The sequence below is a fragment of the Sabethes cyaneus genome, chromosome 3 (assembly GCF_943734655.1).
Source record: "Sabethes cyaneus chromosome 3, idSabCyanKW18_F2, whole genome shotgun sequence".
Classification (NCBI taxonomy): domain Eukaryota; kingdom Metazoa; phylum Arthropoda; class Insecta; order Diptera; family Culicidae; genus Sabethes; species Sabethes cyaneus.
In genome coordinates this window covers 188,634,475-188,653,299 of record NC_071355.1, presented here as the reverse complement: position 1 = coordinate 188,653,299, position 18,825 = coordinate 188,634,475, and the positions used below count along the sequence as shown (strand labels likewise).

Genomic DNA, 18,825 nt, shown 5'->3' with positions numbered 1-18,825 from the left:
CGTCTCCTATAAACTTACCATAAGTGTGGCGTAGTAACACAAAATGGCAAATGGAAAGTTCTGGTGGAGCTCTTAGTTTTATTAGCGGTTTAATGAAATTGGTCATGAAAACCGCTATACGAACGTAATAAAACTTGGAATTGTTACTTGGGAGGCGACAAGTTGGACTCTGAAAACTATTGTGTGATCACCGCTATCAATGCCGCCTACAAAGTGCTATCCCAAACCATTCGTCGAATCGAATTTGTCAAAATTTCGTTAAAGGAAGGTGAATACAGAGTTCCCATGCACCATATGTTCGTTGACTTCAAAGCTGCATAGATACCACCAACCGAAAAAAGTTATGGAAAATCATGGACGAGAACCGCTTTGCCAGGAAACTGATCAAACTGATTCAACCCACGATGGATGGTACTCAATGCTGTGTTCGGATTTCGGGTAGATCGGTAAGTTCATTCGAATCACACAGAGGGCTTCGACAAGGTGATGATCTTCCATTCCTGCTGTTCAAAGATTCAAAGATTGGGTTAAAGATAAACACAAAATGCACCTAAAACAAAGTACGCATGCTGGCCGCCGTAACCGAGGTCGTGGTAGTTGACGAATTTGTCTATTTTGGCTTACTGGTAACGGTGGACAATAAAACCAGCCATGAGATTCGAGGGCAGCGGAAGTCGTGTTTACTATGGGCTTCACAAGCAATTGCGGTCGAGCAGACTAAGTCCCCGTAAAAAGTGCACCCTATAAAAGACGCTTATTAGACCGGTTGTCCTCTACGGGCACGAGACATGGACAATACTCGAGGAGGACCTGCGAGTGCTTGGAATTTTCGAAAGATGCGTCCTAAGAACGTTCTTGGGCGGCATACAGAAGAACGGAGTATGGATGCGAAAAATGTATCATGAACTCGCACAGCTCTATGGCGATTTTCGATTAACACTTCAATGACGAAATTGCAGAAGGAGGCGGAACGACCTGGGAGTGCTCATGGAAGATAATAATGTCCCAGCGCCCGATCTCCCAGAAGTGAAACGAGAAATCGAGTTACTGAAGACCAACAAAGCTGCTGGTACGGATCGCCTACCGGCAAAGCTTTATCAACATAACCGAGAAACGCTGGCAAAGGCTCTACACTAGATTATTTCCAAGATTTGAGATAAGGAAAAGCTACCGGAAATATGGATGAAAGGAGTAGTTTGCCCATCTTCAAAAAGGGTGATCGGTTCGACTGCTGCAACTTTCGCGGCATAAGGCTGGTAAACGTCCCCTACAAGGTACTCTCCCAGATTACGTTACGATGCTCACGCTGTGACGGTGCTCACGGAGGACAGTCGCGCTCTTGCCGCGTTCGAGCGGAAGGTACTGCAAACGACATTTGGCTGAGTACACACTAAAAGCAGAGAGTGACGAAGGTGTATGATTCATGAGCTACAGGCACTGCTTAGAGAGAGAGTCGGTAGGTTATTGTGGGCCGGGCATGTCGTAAGGATGTTGGATGGCAGTGCGACGAAAACAATTCTCTTCAACAATCTCACCGGCACCCGAAACAGAAAAGCTAAACGTGCAAGAGGGCTCGACCACATCGAAAGTGATTTGCGACTTTTGAGATGACTGGGAAATTGGCAACGAGTGGGCTGAGATCGAGTTGAATGGAGACGACTGCTTGAAACTAGCTTGAAACTTGAATTCTACGATACTGAATTATATCTCGAACAGTCTGTAGATCATCCGATAATATGAATCACATTTTCATCTCAACTTTCTCCAATTTCGTGTGCTATTGGAGAAGCCTCGGCGTAAAACATTCGACTTAATTCTACCTCAAGAGTGATAGGGTAACGACCCCAGAATTCGCCCCTTTTATCAGGTTTTTATGCTGTAAAATGAATAAATCGCCATATTATTATAAAATCAGCCCTGAACTCAGACAAGTAGGACTATATATTAATATTCTATCTATTTTGGCTATTAGGAATCGCGAAAATTGAAATTTGATAGCAAAAAAGCCAATTTTGTGCAGGAACCTCTAGTACCACATTTCGCCCATAGCGATCCAAAATTCGTCCCCCATGTGACCCAGATTTCGCCCACTTGTTATTTGTTGCAAATTTCTCAAATAACCTCAATTATTTTGTTAGAATTGTTGTTACTATTATTTAACTTTAAGATTATGTCTAACCAGTCCTTAATATGGCAATCAATTTGTATCAGGAATTCGTTAAATGTTAATCTAAATTGAAATAAACTGATCATCATCACCTCCTGATACCTGATTCAGTAAAACTAAAAAACACAGAGAAGGTGGGTTTTTACTAAATGTTTATTTTCATTGCAGTAAAATAAGGCTTTTGACACTCGTCAAAGATATTTAAAATGAATAGTGCTTTTTCTGGTCCTTTGTTGAATTCATTTTCACTATTGATATGTGGGCGAATAAATACAATTCAGTGCCTACAGAATGGTACAATGTTTATTTTAATAGTTTAAATAAACTTAATGATTACTTATATCATTGTTTAGTAATTTTTTGGGAAAGAGTAAATGTTTACTGTGAACAATAAAAAATTAGTTGAACTGGAAAATCTTGATATTCGGCTATATATATTGACTAATCGAAGGTGAGACTCGAGTCCACAACCTAACCTCTTCCCCAAGAAATAACTAAGCTTAACTGCTTAATATAGTCAATAAAAAGATGAAGAAAAAAAATTGTTTAGTAAATCACTGTCTGTAAATGGGTATGTCGGTTTACAGTATTAAATATTCCTGGTAACTGGTAAGCATACCCATCTTACCTACTCAACTAGGATATTTTTTGACATAACTTGGAATTCTTAACTAGCATTTTTGGTTAGACCGGGTTTGTAATGCTAAGCTATTAGAATTTTCATGATATTATCGAAATATTCTATTTTATCAACACGATTATTTCTTTGTTGTCTGCATTGCACATTAAATACTTTTCAAAGTTTTATTCATGACAACAATTTTATTGCGCTTAGATGCTTTAAAATAGTAGACGGATTTTTCGTGTGATTTTCCAATAGCCAGATTTATTCTCATGACAAGAAAAATTGTGATTTTTGAGAATATTATGCGCGTCTTATTAATTCGTGCGGTTTTAATCTTATTATCAATTTCGATGTCGATTATTGCTAATTCAACAGTTCGTTTGGTAGAAACCCCATTAGCCCATGTTTAGCAGGTAATTCTTTTGTTAGATGAATTCAAATGAAGATATGATGTGCTTTCTGCATCAAAATATTATTTATTCTATACTTTTACTCACCATTTTGATAAATATAAATCAGCGAACAAACTAATCGATTGTGACTTGCATTTGCTTATGTGTGGCATATTTGCATATATTTGATAGATGAGGGCGAAAACCAGTACTGCGTGAACCAGTAGTAAGTTCGGCTAAGTATATACAGATTCGACCCGGGCGAATTTTGGAACTCATATGATTTACAATACCCAGTTTTCGCCCAGTGCATTTATGTTCTATTTTCAGCAGAATTGCGATAAAATATCAAAATAAAAGCACAATTATGAAATTTGAAACAGATATAACCAAATTGATGCGAAAAAAGTGCAAACAGATACGATTTTCCATTACTTTTCCTCAATTTTATTTTTCGTGCTCGTTCTTGAAAATGGAAAAATCGCGTCTTAAATACATTACCTATTTTTCAAACCACATTAAATCATTAAAATACATAAAACAACACAACGAATTCTATTCAAATAACTGAAAACTGAGTTAAAATGAATATAAATTAAACTAACAACTTATATTTCAACTATATATTGAGTTAAATCACGGGAATACCAATGGGAGGGCGAATTCTGGGGTGGGGCGAATTGTGGGGTTCTTACCCTATTATAGTCTAGTAGGTATCCTGAGACAGAGATAAATCGGTAAAATCGTATTTGGTGTAGAGTTTGAAGAAGCACTCACATTGAATTGCTCTTATACTATAAGCAAGCAAACCAAACCCAGGCCGTGTTCCGTTCTACACCTGGACTCACAAGCCGAGTTCCGCACCATAAATCGCGCATGCCGGTACATTGTCGGTTGGCAAGAAATATTTGTTTACAGTACACTAATATCTTCAATTAGCATCTTTGCAAACACTGCATCCAGCCGAGACCGACTGCCTATATCAGCAGCATTCCTTCCTTCGTAGTACCCAGAGCCCGGTGCAATGTTGACCCTATTTAGCACCTACCTCGGGCCCCTTTTCGTTTGACACGTCCCTGCACCTACACGCTGCGGCCTGCAAGCACGGTTCCTTCCTCGTTTTGTGTGACAAATCGTCGAGAGCTCGAGACGAAACGAAACATCTGGGAAGAAATTTCATCCGGCCCGGCGGCGGACTGTAGTGGCCACAATAAAACTATTATCTCCGGCTCAGTGCTGAACAAACATCCTCCGTGGACCTCCACTGAGCTGGGATGCTACTTCGGTAGATTGCTCACGTTGTTGTTGGGGTCACTTCTGGGAGGAAGTAAGCGCTGTCATGTTTCGAAAGCAGTTGGAAAAATTTATGAATGGATTTTTTTTACCATCGACTGCCAAAAAGATATGAATGAATCGGATGCATATGAGGAACTGGTTTTGGCTCACCGTCATTGGCTGTGCTGCTGCTGCTGCCGCTGCCGGGGAGTTTACTGTGTACTCAGTCTTACACACGGTGCACGGTGCATCTCTGATAGGGCAGATACTTGGAACATCTTGCGAGTTTGTTTGTTCGACGTAAATAATTTATTAGAGAATACATCTCGTTGTCATTCAGCCGGCGAGCGGTGCTGGTAGCTTTGCAGATGCCCCGCATTCCGCGGTACGCCGCGGTGTGGAGCAAATTGTGGGGCGATCGGCTTATGTTTCCAGACTCCGGAAGAGAAAACCAGAAGCCTACGGTTAAAGTCCCGTAGGTTAAGAACCGACTTCGGTTTCTTCGGTGTGTTCGACTACGATGGGGCGGGCTTTCTTTGACCCTATGAATCAGCATATATGCTGGCTTTAAAAATAAATATTTTGCTTGATGATGAATGGATCGATATTGCATGGAATGATGTCAGCTACACGAGACGGTGGAGGATTGGAAGGGAAAACAACATTTGCACATGACAAACAGAAGTGGAAATGTGAAACCAGCTGGATCATTGGCTCAACAATGCCTGTTATGACTGACTGGAAAGTGAAAAGATAACATTTACTACATTGCTAACTTCAGTTCGTTAGCACAGAATTAAAGCACACTGCATGACGTTTTATTTACTGTTATTAAGCTCTCATAAAATCGTGAATCAAACAGCGCTGAGCCACTTCTCTGTGACTTATTGATATTCCGCACATTGATATTGCCACACAAGAGTACCAACAATCTTCGCAGAAGGAGTACGATCCTAGCACTAGCGGAAACCTTAAACTACTTATTTTTATTAATAAATTACAGAAATCAAACGAGTGTAGGAAGCGATCTAGAGTGTGGTATGTTCTTCTGAGGCTGACGGAGTCGCGACAACAGGCGACAACTTTTGCGGAGGAGAACCGATCAACACCGCAGGGCATCTCACTGTCGTCTGGATCGTGTCTGAATCGGGCGTGCGAAAAGCAGATGTCGATTTCGGTCGTCGTTGCATTAAACTGAAAATAAATTTATCTTTATGTTCGCACTCAAAGTGCGATTGGAAACATAAAGGAAAACAGCAGTCAATTAATTTTTGTTCCATTATTTTATAACGTGTTCTCAGCCGTTGATTGATGCTGGAACTAATTTTAAGGCCATTTGCCATTTGTCAACAGAAATAATTTTCAAATTATAACCAACGGATCACTGGAAAAAAGTTAATTTTAATCACGCACACTTGTGTTTTTATTATTGCACTAAATATTCTCACCGAGAAATAGATTAAAACTGGCTTGGTAAAAATTATTTCAACCTTGCTTCGAATGTGACGATATAATCGGGTCATTAAAATATTACGCCATCCCGCCATAAACCAGTGGCAAACTTACTCATTACTCACACTGTCAATCATCTTGATATCTCAAAGCCCATATAAGATGCTTTTAGCTTTGGAAGTGTCCCGTGCTCCACACCATTTATCAACCTCGGTCACGTTCCGATCGCCGGCTGGCCGCGCCGGTCGGCCTGTCCGGTCATTATATAGGTATATTCGTAAACATGAAACTAGAACCTTCACTATGCGTTGCTTTGGTCTACCTTCCCCGTCAGCGACGGTGTCAAAAAGAAGTGGATTAATGTCTTTGAGAACGACCGGTGCGAAGCACGACCGGTAGCGGAGTTGGAAATCGGACAAAGACGACAGCTAGTCAATAAAGATGTCCATTGTCCATCGGCGAAGGCGCGCACGAGAATCGCTGGTTTTCGCAGAGTTAAGCTTTGATTCGAGCGGACCAAACTACGCCGATAGAATTTCAAATCGAACAGACTCTGTACAGGCGACTCTAATCGATTCAATCCAAGTTCGATAAATTAAGTTAAGTTCTCGGGGTCGCAACCCAATGCACAGAATTCGATTACTAAAATGATCACTGACATGCCCTGAAATGATCACTGAGGCCGGGCCATACTGGGGCACGTGCCTCAACTTCTCTCTAAAATTTAATGTGAAACAAAATAATTATTGTGACCCTGCCACTATTTTTACGATAAGTAAATTAATTGCATAAAAATAGTTTTATGTCCAATTTCATGTTCAGTTATCAATTAAATTTCATGTTTAGTTTCAAGTCTAATTTGAGCTCAATTTCAAATTCCATTTTTGATTTCATACCCAGTTTCAATACTGAAAGTTCAATTTAAAGTCTAGTTTGAAGCCCAATTTCAAATACAATTTCAAGTGCAATTTAAATCCAATTTATATTTAGTTTCAATTACTACTTAAGGTTCTGTTGTAACCCGTAACTAATAAGGTAGTATTGGTATCCTTGCATCGATCGATGTATCATATCGATGAGATGGATGATGATCCCAAGCGGCACATATTTGGCCCTTTTAGTTGCAGCAACTCATTTATGACTAAAATTAGTCACATATCGATTGCCACAACTGGTTTGTAACAACTGTGCTACTAGGGATTATGTTCGATGAGATAGGCAGAATGAAAAGTACACTTGAGCTTTCCGCATGTGACTTTCGTTAAGTAAGCCGAAAGTCCCAATCATCTTTTGACTAGTGTTTTAGTGGCGACGATGGAGAAATTACGAAGGATTATACGACCAGTTAAAGTGATGTTAAAACATTAACATTAAGTATTAAAACGATTAATCGTGCCTAACGATAGGTCGGAACAACCTGATAATTAGTAGGAACGGGTGAAACGCAGCTTGTTGCCCACGTTCAAATTATCTGGTAAGAAATACAGTACAAATACAACAGGTTCAATGTCAAGTCTAATTTCATGTCCGATTTCAAGTCCAATTTGAAACCAATTCATTTCTATTTTAAGTCCAGTTTGAAGTTAAGGGTGAAAAAATCCAAAGAAATGTCGGAAAATTATATTCTGTCACATGGAAATTTGTTGAAATATTTTTTTCTTGTTATCAGTTTGTAATATTTTGATGATAACATTTTCATGATAAAATAATTTGTTGTTTTGGAGTTAGTCGGTTTACTTGAATATTTGCCTAATTCAAAAATTCATATTTCATGAACCAACTATCGTAGAGCAAACCGTTTCTTATGAAAACATTAGTAAATTCTTTTGGCGTATGCACAGATGGATTACCGATGGATCTAGAGCGGTGTAGCCCATTAGGAATAGGGACATTAGGCATAATGGACGAAAGGCATTATGTGCGAAAGACATAATGTATAGTAGGCATAATAGGCATAATTGGGCAACCGTTAGCTTGCAACAGCTCAATCGACTCAGTTTAAAAAAGCATTGGTTTTAGAGAACACAAATGGGCGAATCACGAATAGTCGAAACTCGAATGAACAATATAACAAATGGCATAATAGAACTAATGGCCTAATCGCGAACGGCCGAATGTCATAGAAAATATTCGCTGCCCACGACCTGCTCAAATGTTTGGCATATACTGTCTAGACTTTTTTTGAAAAGTGAGGAAGTGTCTGATGCGAGGTATATAGATAGATATAGTCGATATAGACCAAAAATATACCGGGGCGATGGCAGGAGGGGTTCGTACCCACGCTCTTTCGGATGGTACCCGAATGCTTTCCTAACCAAACTACTGCTGATCGCTATATTAGGTCGTCTAATACCTAATTTTGTTTTATTCTCCCAATTCTATCAGTTCTCGTATACGCGTCACACATTTTCCAATGTGACGAAATTATTTTAATATGACTGCTTTTTGTTTCTATCACCGAGAAGATCAACTGTTATCTACCCGGTCAGTGTAATAGAAGCAATACAATACGCTGCCGCCGTTCGCACGGCAAGTTTCGACTACTTCTTATAGCGGGCGGCAGTAGTTTAGTTAGGAAAACATTCGGGTACCAACCGAAAGAGCACGGGTACGAACCCCACCTGCCATCACCCAGATATATTTTTGATCTATGTCGGAATTTTCCAGTTCATCCTATCAATCATTCTTCGCTTCAGAAACTTCCTTACTTTTCAAAATAGTTTACGTCATGACCGGATATAGTCATACACAAGTAAATAAAAAAACTGTCTTTACTTGTTACCGCTCAAACTAAGAGATTACTAGTCAGTGAATCTAGGAAAATGAATGCACCTAAAGAGAGGTGATTTCTGCGGAGGGGGGGGGGGTCCCTTATGTTTATGCCAATGTAAATGTCTTTATGTTAAATGGGTGGTCTGGTTCCCATTGTATTGGGATGGACCGATGATTGGGTGTGTATTCATTGGAAAGCGAAGTTTTGTAAATTATGCCTAACGTCAATTATGCCTATCGTCCATTATGCCTATTATACATTCTGCCTGATGTCCATATCCAAAAAATCCGTATGCCTAACTTTCGTATAACTTTCGTCTGTTTACCTAACGTCGCGCATCCGATCAAGAGATAGTCCGTCTCCTGTTGCTCTCGAGAAAAAGAAGCAAAAAAAGGAAAAATAAGACAGAAGGAGAAAAAACGGAAAAGAATACGAAAGAAAATCTGATTAAAACTAGTCAAACATGATAGGAAAAGAGGAAAATACGAGGGAGAAGAAGAACATGGCACGAAGAACAGACACGAAAAAATTTGGGATAGAAAATGGAACATAAAAGAAAGTGGAACGAGGAAAACGGGAGATAAAGAAAGGGAAAACGAGGAAGAGAAAAGAAGCATTAGAAAAGAAGGAATAACCTCAAAGATAATCAGGTTAAACTGGACAGAGAAAGAGATAAAATGGTACAAAATAAAAGAAGAAACAGGATAAAAATGAGGAAAAGCAAAGGGAAAATACAGGAGCAGGAAAACGGAGCACCGAGAACAGAAACAGTGGAAAACGGGACAGAAATGAGAGATTTGGAGAGAAAAAAAATGAAAATAAATAAAATGGGGAAGAAAAAATGAAAAATTAAGAGATTGGGAGGGAAAACAGCCCTAACAAAAAAGGAAAAGAAGAAAACGGGACAGAAAAAAGGTAAATGAGGTGCACGCAACAAAAAAGAAGCATAATGGGAGACAACAAGGAAAAACCTTACAGAAAATCAGGATAAACTGGACAGGGAAAGAGATAAAATGGGAAAGAAAGGAAAAAACTGGATCGAAAAGGAGGAAAAGAAAGGGAGCAATTACGGGAACAGAAGAATGGAGAAACGAAGAGAAAAAAGTGGAAAGACAAGACAAAAAAGAAAATAAAATGTAGAGAAAAAATGAAAACGAAAATGAAACGAAACGAAACGGATAAATCGGAAAAAAATTAGAACTCGACAAAAGTGGAGAAAAACCAGGACATAATGAGAGGAAGAACGGATCCGATGAACGACGAACGAGCGAAAATTGGGATAGAAGAGCAGATACAAAGCAAAACAAGATGAAAACCGGAAAAGAAAAAAAAAAGAAAAGGGATGGAAAAATAAGATAAAAAGAACAAAGAAAAAGTAAACAGCGGGGAAAGGAAAGATAAAACGAAACAGAAAACGAGGGAAAATGAGACAAGTAAAGTAATACGGTGGGACACAACAAGCAAGCAAAAGAAACCAAAACGGAAAAGAAAACCGATAGAGGAAACGAAAAAAACGGAAAAAAGAGGTCAAACGGGATACAATATGTGACAAAAATCTAGAAATTGGTACAGAAAAGAAGAGCAAAAGACGAGAAACGGGAAATAATAAAGATAAATCAAAGCGATAAAGGAAAAAAAGTGCCAAAAACAGTGTAATTAGACACTGAAGACGGAAAAATGGAATAGACGAAGACGAAAACAGAAAACAAAAGAAACTGAAAAGAAAAAGAAGAATAACGGTAGAGAAAAAAGAGACCCGATAGAGTAAACGATAAAAACGGGAGAAAGAGTTCAAACTGAATATAAACCGAGCAATAGTGTACCATAAAAAGAAGAAAAGGAAAGCATTGAAAATGGACCAAAAACGGTAAAACGGAAGAGTAGAAAACGAAAAACGGTAAACATTGAAGGAAAACCAGAGAGGAAAGAGATAACAGAGTGCAAAAACACTTACGACGAAAATACGAGACAGACGAGAACAAAAAAAACAACACAACCCAAAAGGGAAAATCAAAATTAAAAAAAGAAAACCGATAGAGCAAGCGTGAAAAGCGGAAAAAGAGGTCAAACAAGATATTGAAAGGAGTAATATAGGACAATAAGGCCATTGCAAAAAAATTTAAAATTTTTTGTCAACCACCTCCCCCCCCCCCCCCCCTTGGAAATTGGCTTGACAAATTGGGGGGCAAAAAAATAATTTGTAGGATATGAGTAATTTTTTTTCATAAAATCAATTGTCAGTGGGTTCTTCAGCCTGAAAAACACGAATAATGAGTGTACGAGTTGAGTTAATGCTTCTAGCACGAAACAGAAATGGAAATTCTAACAACGGAATTTCCAAAAATTGGCCAAAAATTTTTTCTTTCGTTTTTGTCTTTTTTTGAAGATTTTTGCATGGAAAATAATAACATATATATTAAAAGCAAAAATAGATTTGGTTTTACGTTTAAACTTAAAGTAAAAATGCCTAAAATCAATTTTTTTTTGCTCGATTAAAAAAATCTCTTTGTTTTTTTCGCCCCACCCCCTTCAGTTGGCCAACACCGGAAGGCCAAAAACTTTATAAAATATTTGTAATGGCCTAATGGAAAGACAGAAAAAGAAAAATACGAAAGCGGCTTACAAAGGTAAAACGGAAGAGTAAAATACGCAAAACGAGAGATTAAAAAGAAAACCAAGAGAGAAAGGCGATAGAAGGGAGGCGAAACCAGAGTGAAAAGACAGTAAAAACAGAAAAACCGAATAGACGAAGACGAAATTTAGGGGAAAAGAAAATAAAAAGGGTGAAAAATACGAAAGTTTGAAACGAATACAAGGGAAAAAGGAGAAGAGAAAAGATTGAAAAGGGGAAAGAAACTAACAAAAAACAAGTGTAAAGCATGAGGAAAAACAGGACTAAAAATAAGCAAAATGTAACAGGAAACGAATGGAAGGTAAGAACAAAAACCAATAAAACGGTAAAAACGGGACTTTAAAAGAGAAAAAGCAAAAGAGAAAAGAGGTAAAACGTATGAGAGAATCGAACAAAATACATCAAATTTAATTTACCACGTAACAGAGGGGGGAGCTGACTGAGAGAGAGCTAACAGGGGAGGAGAAACGTGAGTATGAATGTATGTTCCGTTATAACTCCGGATCGCATAGACGTTTCTCCATCAAACTTGACACACATGTTTTTCGATATAAAAGAATCAGCACAAGGGGGATTGACAAAAGGGAGAGCTAATCTCTTGCAATGGCGGAGAAAGGTTCAAATGGGTAAAGGGGTGCATTTCTATTGAATTTAGAACGATAGCAGTTGTCCAAGCGATAAAACGGCACGAGGGGATTTCTGGAAGGGAGAAATAGGGTGGCCATTGACAAGGGGGAGAATCAAAAACGTAAAAGGAGCTTTGTCTCACTTTATAGGGATTACCGAATAGAATACAGATTTACAAGTGGCCAAAGGACAACAGAAATGGAAACAGACGAAGGGTAGACATTTTCAAATGAAGAAAAAGGGTTTTGTTTCTTGCATTATGAGAATTTTGATTACAATAACAAATTTACAAGCGGCTGACAGACCAAAAGGCGCCGGGTAAGATCGGGTAATCAGCTAATTTCAAACAAAATTTTAAGTTCAATTTCAAATAAAAACTTCAAATTCTATTTAAAATCCGATTTCATGTCTAGTTGCAAGTAAAACTTCCAGTCAAATTACTCCAAGTTTAAGTCGTATTTTAAATCTAATTTTTAATCCAATTTTCAGTTCAATTTGAAGTGAATCTTCAAGCCTAAATTAGTCCAAATTCAATTCTAATGAAATGTCCTATTTGAAGTCCGGTTGAAAGTCCAATTTAACTCTAATTTCAAATCCAATTTCTATAGTTATATTGAACCCAATTGCAGTCAAAATTCCGGAGTCGGCAGGTATTTTTGTTATAAATAATAATAGATTCATTATCCTACGATTACTCCGGTTTATCCAGGCCAATATATTTTTCTGAAAAGTCGTGTGCCTCAGTTTTTGGTCACGTCTGAGTGCTAGTGAGGTGCAACTCTAGTTCAGGCGACTCAAATCGATTTCATCCAATTTCGTTAAGTTAAGTTGGGTTCTAGAGGTCACAACCCGATTCGCATCATTCGATTACTAAACTGACGCCATTGAACTGAAACCATTTGCCTCATAGGTATATCCTGTCAAAGATAAAGATTTAATCAATCACTTACACGTACCTTTCCGATGCCAGTGCGGCTTTTTCGAGCACTTGTAGCGCCTTACATACACGTAATGCTCGTACGTCGGATAGCCATCCTTTTTGTGGCGTACCTTCTCCTCGTAGTCGGTTTGGTTGTGCAAATCGAAATCACCCTCGTAAATGATCTCCGTACTGCTATTACCAGCATCCTCAAAATCTTCCACAATTTGATTATCTAAACTTTCGGTTGTACTTTCACTTCTCCGCTTGCTCACTTTGGAACCACCGAATTGCAGATCATTTTCTCCTGCCTTCTCCGAACCGCCTCGAATGCTTCGCACAAACCGGTTAAATTTATTTTTGTTCACAACAGAACCATATTTTCCACTCAACACTTCATCAACATTCACAGCATACCGGCCTTCTTCGATTCTTTCACTATCGCTATCGCTACGTAACTCTCGTCGTTCTCGGGCATTAAACTCGGCAGGACTTTCCGTTGGTTCCGATTCGGCATGCACCCGATCGGACAGCATGTACAGCCCAACGGTGATCAGTCCCAGCACCGAGAGGGTCAGGATAGCTCTTCCGAAAACCAGCCAACAACGCTTCCGCCGCTGGTGGGCCAGCTGATGGAAATCCATCTCATCCATCGAAGCGTACCGCCTTCAGCAAACCGAATTTCCGCAACCGCATCTTTTGATCACCTACAGGACGGCACATACACACACACTCCACGTAGTAGGTAGGTGATTCAAATTCCAAGTTCCGAAGCTGTTCTTATCAGCACTATCAAGGTTCGCACTCGCACTTTGTGGAGAGCAAACTACTACAGCGTTTCACACGTTTGATGACATAATGACTGTACGGTTGAACGTGAGAGCGCAAATTAGATGGGCCAGAAGACTTTGTAGCAAATTCAGCTCAATAAAGATAACGAGCTGGCGCACCTTGATAAGATTACGCGCAACAGTTGGAGGTTAAGTTTACCACTGAAGTTCGATTCCGCTTGGAGCCACCAATTGACTCCGCAGCTGGCTAGGGAATCATAGATGAAATAAATTTGCATTTTTTGCGAACCACAAACCACTAACTGTGCTGCTGTTGTCGTACATAATATTTGCTTTCAATCGACAGAGAACCTAGAGTTCGTGCCAATCTAAATGATTCACACAAACGGGAGTGACTAACGAGTTAGTTAGATTTGATTTTTATTTGCCCGAAGCAAATCAAGGTGGTGAACCAGTCAGTCAGAACAATCCAACCAATTCTGTTCATTTCGTAACAAGATGATCCACGATTACGTGACTAAAGCATCAACAACCACCGTCGATCGTACGGTGGTCTCCAAACAATAATACAATCTCTGCCTTAAGCGTATATATAAGTGTATGTATATCTCAAGAAGATAAACAGTGCCATAAGTTGACAGTTGGAACTTCCTCCAGATTACGCGTGCTAGACCCCCGTGTCTCCGCCGGTGTATTGTGCGTTCTGTTATTACATTTGGATTAGCTGACTGGTTTCTTTAATTCGATAGTTTATTTGTTTTTTGTTTATTCCACCACCACCACCATTTCGACTGCCGTACTTTTTGGTTAAAAAGATAAGCCTTTTCTTCCGGTTAGTTCAGTAAAAGTTTTACTGGCAAGAAATATAGTGGATTTTGTGCATTTTTGACCTTATTCAATCAGTCGTCAGATCCCAGCACGTGTTAATAATTTTGAACGGGGTATTAGCAGAAGCTTGTTTATAGAAAGCTACTGTGCAAGGATTGGATGCGAAAGATTTGTTTAACATGCGAGAAATTGGAGATTTACTTTACCATCCAAAGAAATAATTTGAATTTGTAGTGCTTAACTTACGTAAAATAAATACAGAGCGTCAAAAACTAAGCACTTTTTCACTATATTCATATATTATATATTATTGATAACACCAGTATTGCCAATTTAACCGCCCAGTTTGCTTCGAGGTGCGATGCTGGTCTAACAAGCCAGTCGTCGTTTGTTCGAATCTCGGCTAGACGGTGCTTGCTAGATAGAGTCAGTACGATAGATTCGTTACACTGGCCCCGTAATTTTCCTGTACACTAACAGCCCGCTGCGAAATCTGTCGATAATGTCTAATGACGGTTTAAGCCCACGGCTTTGCTTTTTATGTTGCCTATCCTGGCAACGGAAATCACACACAAGTTCTCGATAGAATTAAGGTTCGGACTTTGTGGAAGTCATTCCAGCGGTTTGAATCTACAAGACCGGAAGAAAGACTTGATCGTCTTGACAGTATTCTTCGGGTCGTTGTCCTGCTGATATACGAACTACTCTTCAACACCTGCTAGATCAGCGAAACCTCAGAATATTCCCGCAGAACATAATGTAGGAATCTGTCGTCGTAATCCCGTCGGTATTTACACGTATACCCACTTTACCGCATGAAAAACACTCCCAAACTATCACATTTCCCTCTCCTTGCTTTACCGTGCCTTAAATGTAGGACCCCTGATAAGCTCCTAACTCAATCTGCACTACAAATGATCCCGCCGCTTTCAATGAAACTGCTCGAATTTTGATTCCAACTGTTTTCCAAAACTTAAGGCAGGGTTTTCCTGCGCTTAGTGTACCGATTTTGTTTATTCAACTGTACCTCGTCAGCCAAGCGAAATTGGAAAATATTATGTATGGGGCATTTATAGAGCTAACTAGCTGACCCGAAAAACTTCGTATTGCCAAAAATTGAACTGTGTTGTACATAAATCGTGAATCTCGGATAACCTTTGTCACAATCTCGAGTTTTGCAAGTTTCTGGGGAGTTCATGGGTGTTTTAATATACAAATTTTCCTCACAGCAAAGTAGAAAACAACTCCCCTTATTGCTTAGCCTGATAAAATATAGGGGATAGCATTCAAATATTCGCCATCATTACAAACCATTTCGCAGAATACCATTTTGCGGAACACCAATTCTCGGTTCACCATAACGCGGAATATAGAGTTTCGCAGAATACCATTTCGCGAAAAACCTTACGCGGGATGTACCATTTCACGGAAAACCTTTTCGTAGAAAGTACCATTTCGCAGGGGTAACCCAATTGAAGGAAAGTAATACAGGTCAGTAGATCTAGGAAAAGAAATAAACCTAGATAGAAGTGATCTCTACGGGGGGCTGCCCCTCGCAGTGGCCGGCGCTTCCGATGGCAGGTCGCCGGCAACACTCGCGGCCTATGGCCGTCTCGCGCTGAATTATCCAATGTTACAATTGATAGTTTTTGGTGGTCTTGTTATTGATTAATGTTTTATGAAAGAGTCTAAAACTTCTCGAGTTCAATTAGTTTTCGAGTTACGAAAAAATTTCTGTTTTATTTGTATGATAGTCCTTATCCCCCAACCGCAGGGGTCTCAAACCATCATTAAAAAAATTCCTGCCTCCAAAACTCCCCACATGCCAAATTTGGTTCCATTTGCCTTTCGAGTTATGAGGAAATTTGTATTTCATTTGTATGGGAGCCCCCCTCCTAAAAAAGTAAGGGGTCCTAATTCATCATAGAAAAAATGCATGCCTCCAAAAACACCCACATGCCAAATATGGTTCCATTTGATTAATTAGTTTTCGAGTTATGAGGAAATTTGTATTTCATTTGTATGGGAGCCCCCCCCCCTCCTAAAGTGGGGAGGGGTCTCAATTCACCATAGAAAAAATTCTTGTCTCCAAAAACACCTACATGTAAAATTTTGTTCCATTTGCTTGATTAATTCTCGAGTTATGCAGAAATTTGTGTTTCATTTGTATGGGAGCCCCGCTCCTAAAGTGGGGAGGGGTCTCTAACCATCATAAGAACCTTCCCTGGCCCCAAAACCCCTATATGCAAATTTTCACGCCGATCGGTTCAGTAGTTTTCGATTCTAAAAGGAACGTAGGGACAGACAGACAGAAATCCTTTTTTATAGGTATAGATTTGTATGGGAGCCCCCCCTCTTAGTGGGGGGAGGGGTCTTTTGCCATCGAGAGAACCTTCCGTAGCCCCAAAAACCCCTACATGCAAATTTTCACGCCGATCGGTTCAGTAGTTTTTGATTCTAAAAGGAACATAGGGACAGTCAGACAGACAGACAGAAATCCTTTTTTTTTAATATTTATTTCTTATATCTGTGCTTAACCGTTAGTAAGAAATGGCAATCTATTTAAAGTCTTAAAATTTATTGCAAAATAGGCGTTGAAAATATGGTGATTTTTCAATATCCAGTCTCTAGCGGTTGTCAACTTATTTTTTGTCAAATGTAAACAAAGTAAATTTTAAATAAAACTTGATGGCTTTAGATATATATCGTGAAAACTACCATAGATTTTGACAGGTCATAGTATTTTCTACTGCATTATTTACATACCAGTGTATTATCGTAATAGAACTAGACGAAGTTATTTTCTGTAAAAAATCGTAGGTGGGTTTTTAATTTAACCCTCGGATCGATAGTTTCTACCATGGTTTTTCTCGCTGTATAGAAGCATTTCATAGACTAAAATTGTATCTTCAAACTACGTGTTAGTTTGAACGCAATTTTCTCTTGCACAACCTTGGATTAACTTCTTGTGCATAACGTAGCACTGAGAAGTGAGAATAGCTCAAGCATCCCCCTTTCTTGACTAAGGAGGGCTTAAAATTTCTATCAGAACATGTTTCTTATCCGAGTAATACAATTTATGTGTTTTAGTCGACTGGATATTTCTCATGTTTGGTTTAAATTTGTGTTTTATTTTCATGGGAGCCCCTTTCTAAAGGGGGAGGGGTCCCGAACCACCATTGAAACATTTCTTGCCTACAGAAACCTCCACCTGCTAAATTTGGTTCCATTTGCTTGACCAGTTCTGAAGTTTTGCAAAAATTCGTGTTTGATTTGTATGTGAGCCCATCCCCCTTTCTGAGGGAGCAGGAGTCTCCCCAGCTAGCATTTTTATATGTATAAAATAGTTAAAAATCAGCATTACGTACATATATACATGCTAATAAATCGTATTTGACGTGGCAAAACTGGCATATTCGTACTATTTTGGAGGCGATATACGTTATGAGGAATAAATATACGCGTTTCAGCTATATAAGTAATTATATACGATAATAGCCGATTAAGCCCGGCTCACTCCGTACTGCTATACGATTCTGTGCTGAATATCGTATATGTGTCAGTTACTGTCATTATATACGATAGAAAATCAACTTGGGCGCACTTTATTAAGCATTAGTTACGATTCCGAGTATATTAAGAGATATTTACGATTATTTTTGTACTTTGATATACGAGTTAGTGCTGGCTAGGTCTAACCATCATAGGAACCTTCCCCGGCCCCAAAAATCCCTATAACGGGTGACAACTAAAATTTTGGAATTTTTTTGAGGCCCCTATACTCAACAACAAACGAGCTCAGAGAGAAATGAGAGTATGTATGTGTTAGCTCTCTCTCTCCTCTTTTTGTCAATATTTTTTGTTTTGTTTATGCTTGCCTTGTTTTGCTTAAAATGACGTCGAAACTAGAAGCATTTCGGGAGCGCGTTGTACACTCCTACGAACTGTCACAGAAATCTCGGCAAAAAGTATACGGTACAACATTTAAAAAGCAAATATGTTGCGATTTCGACTGTTTACTATATCCTAAGATGCCTAACAACTATTCACAAGCAAGATAGTGGAAGACCAGCCAAAATTATGAATGCAGAAGAACATCGTTCTCTTACTCTTGTCTTCAAAAACAAGCCCTCTGGTTTGGCTATCAATAACGATGTACTAGACGAATGTTTGAAGAAAATATTGATCCCGTTTCTACAAAAACATCATGCATGAACAATACATGTTTTGACCGGATAGAGCATCATCGCATTACGCCAAAAAAAGACACAATCGTTCCTGAATACCCATTTGTCCCATTTTTACCCAAAAACCACGACCCGAAAAATCTGTTTCAGTGCGCCT

General features: G+C 39.1%; 1 protein-coding gene across 3 annotated transcripts in view; it reads right to left on the bottom strand.

Moving 5' to 3' along the window:
- Positions 1–18,825, bottom strand: part of LOC128741199 (laminin subunit alpha-1) — a 109,990-nt gene that overhangs the window by 77,898 nt on the left and 13,267 nt on the right. For all 3 annotated transcript variants that reach the window (XM_053836828.1, XM_053836827.1, XM_053836829.1), the window contains exon 2: positions 12,900–13,724. In XM_053836828.1, coding sequence (XP_053692803.1) covers positions 12,900–13,515 — 616 coding nt within the window. In that variant the 5' untranslated portion in view covers positions 13,516–13,724. The remainder of the gene's footprint in view (positions 1–12,899; positions 13,725–18,825) is intronic.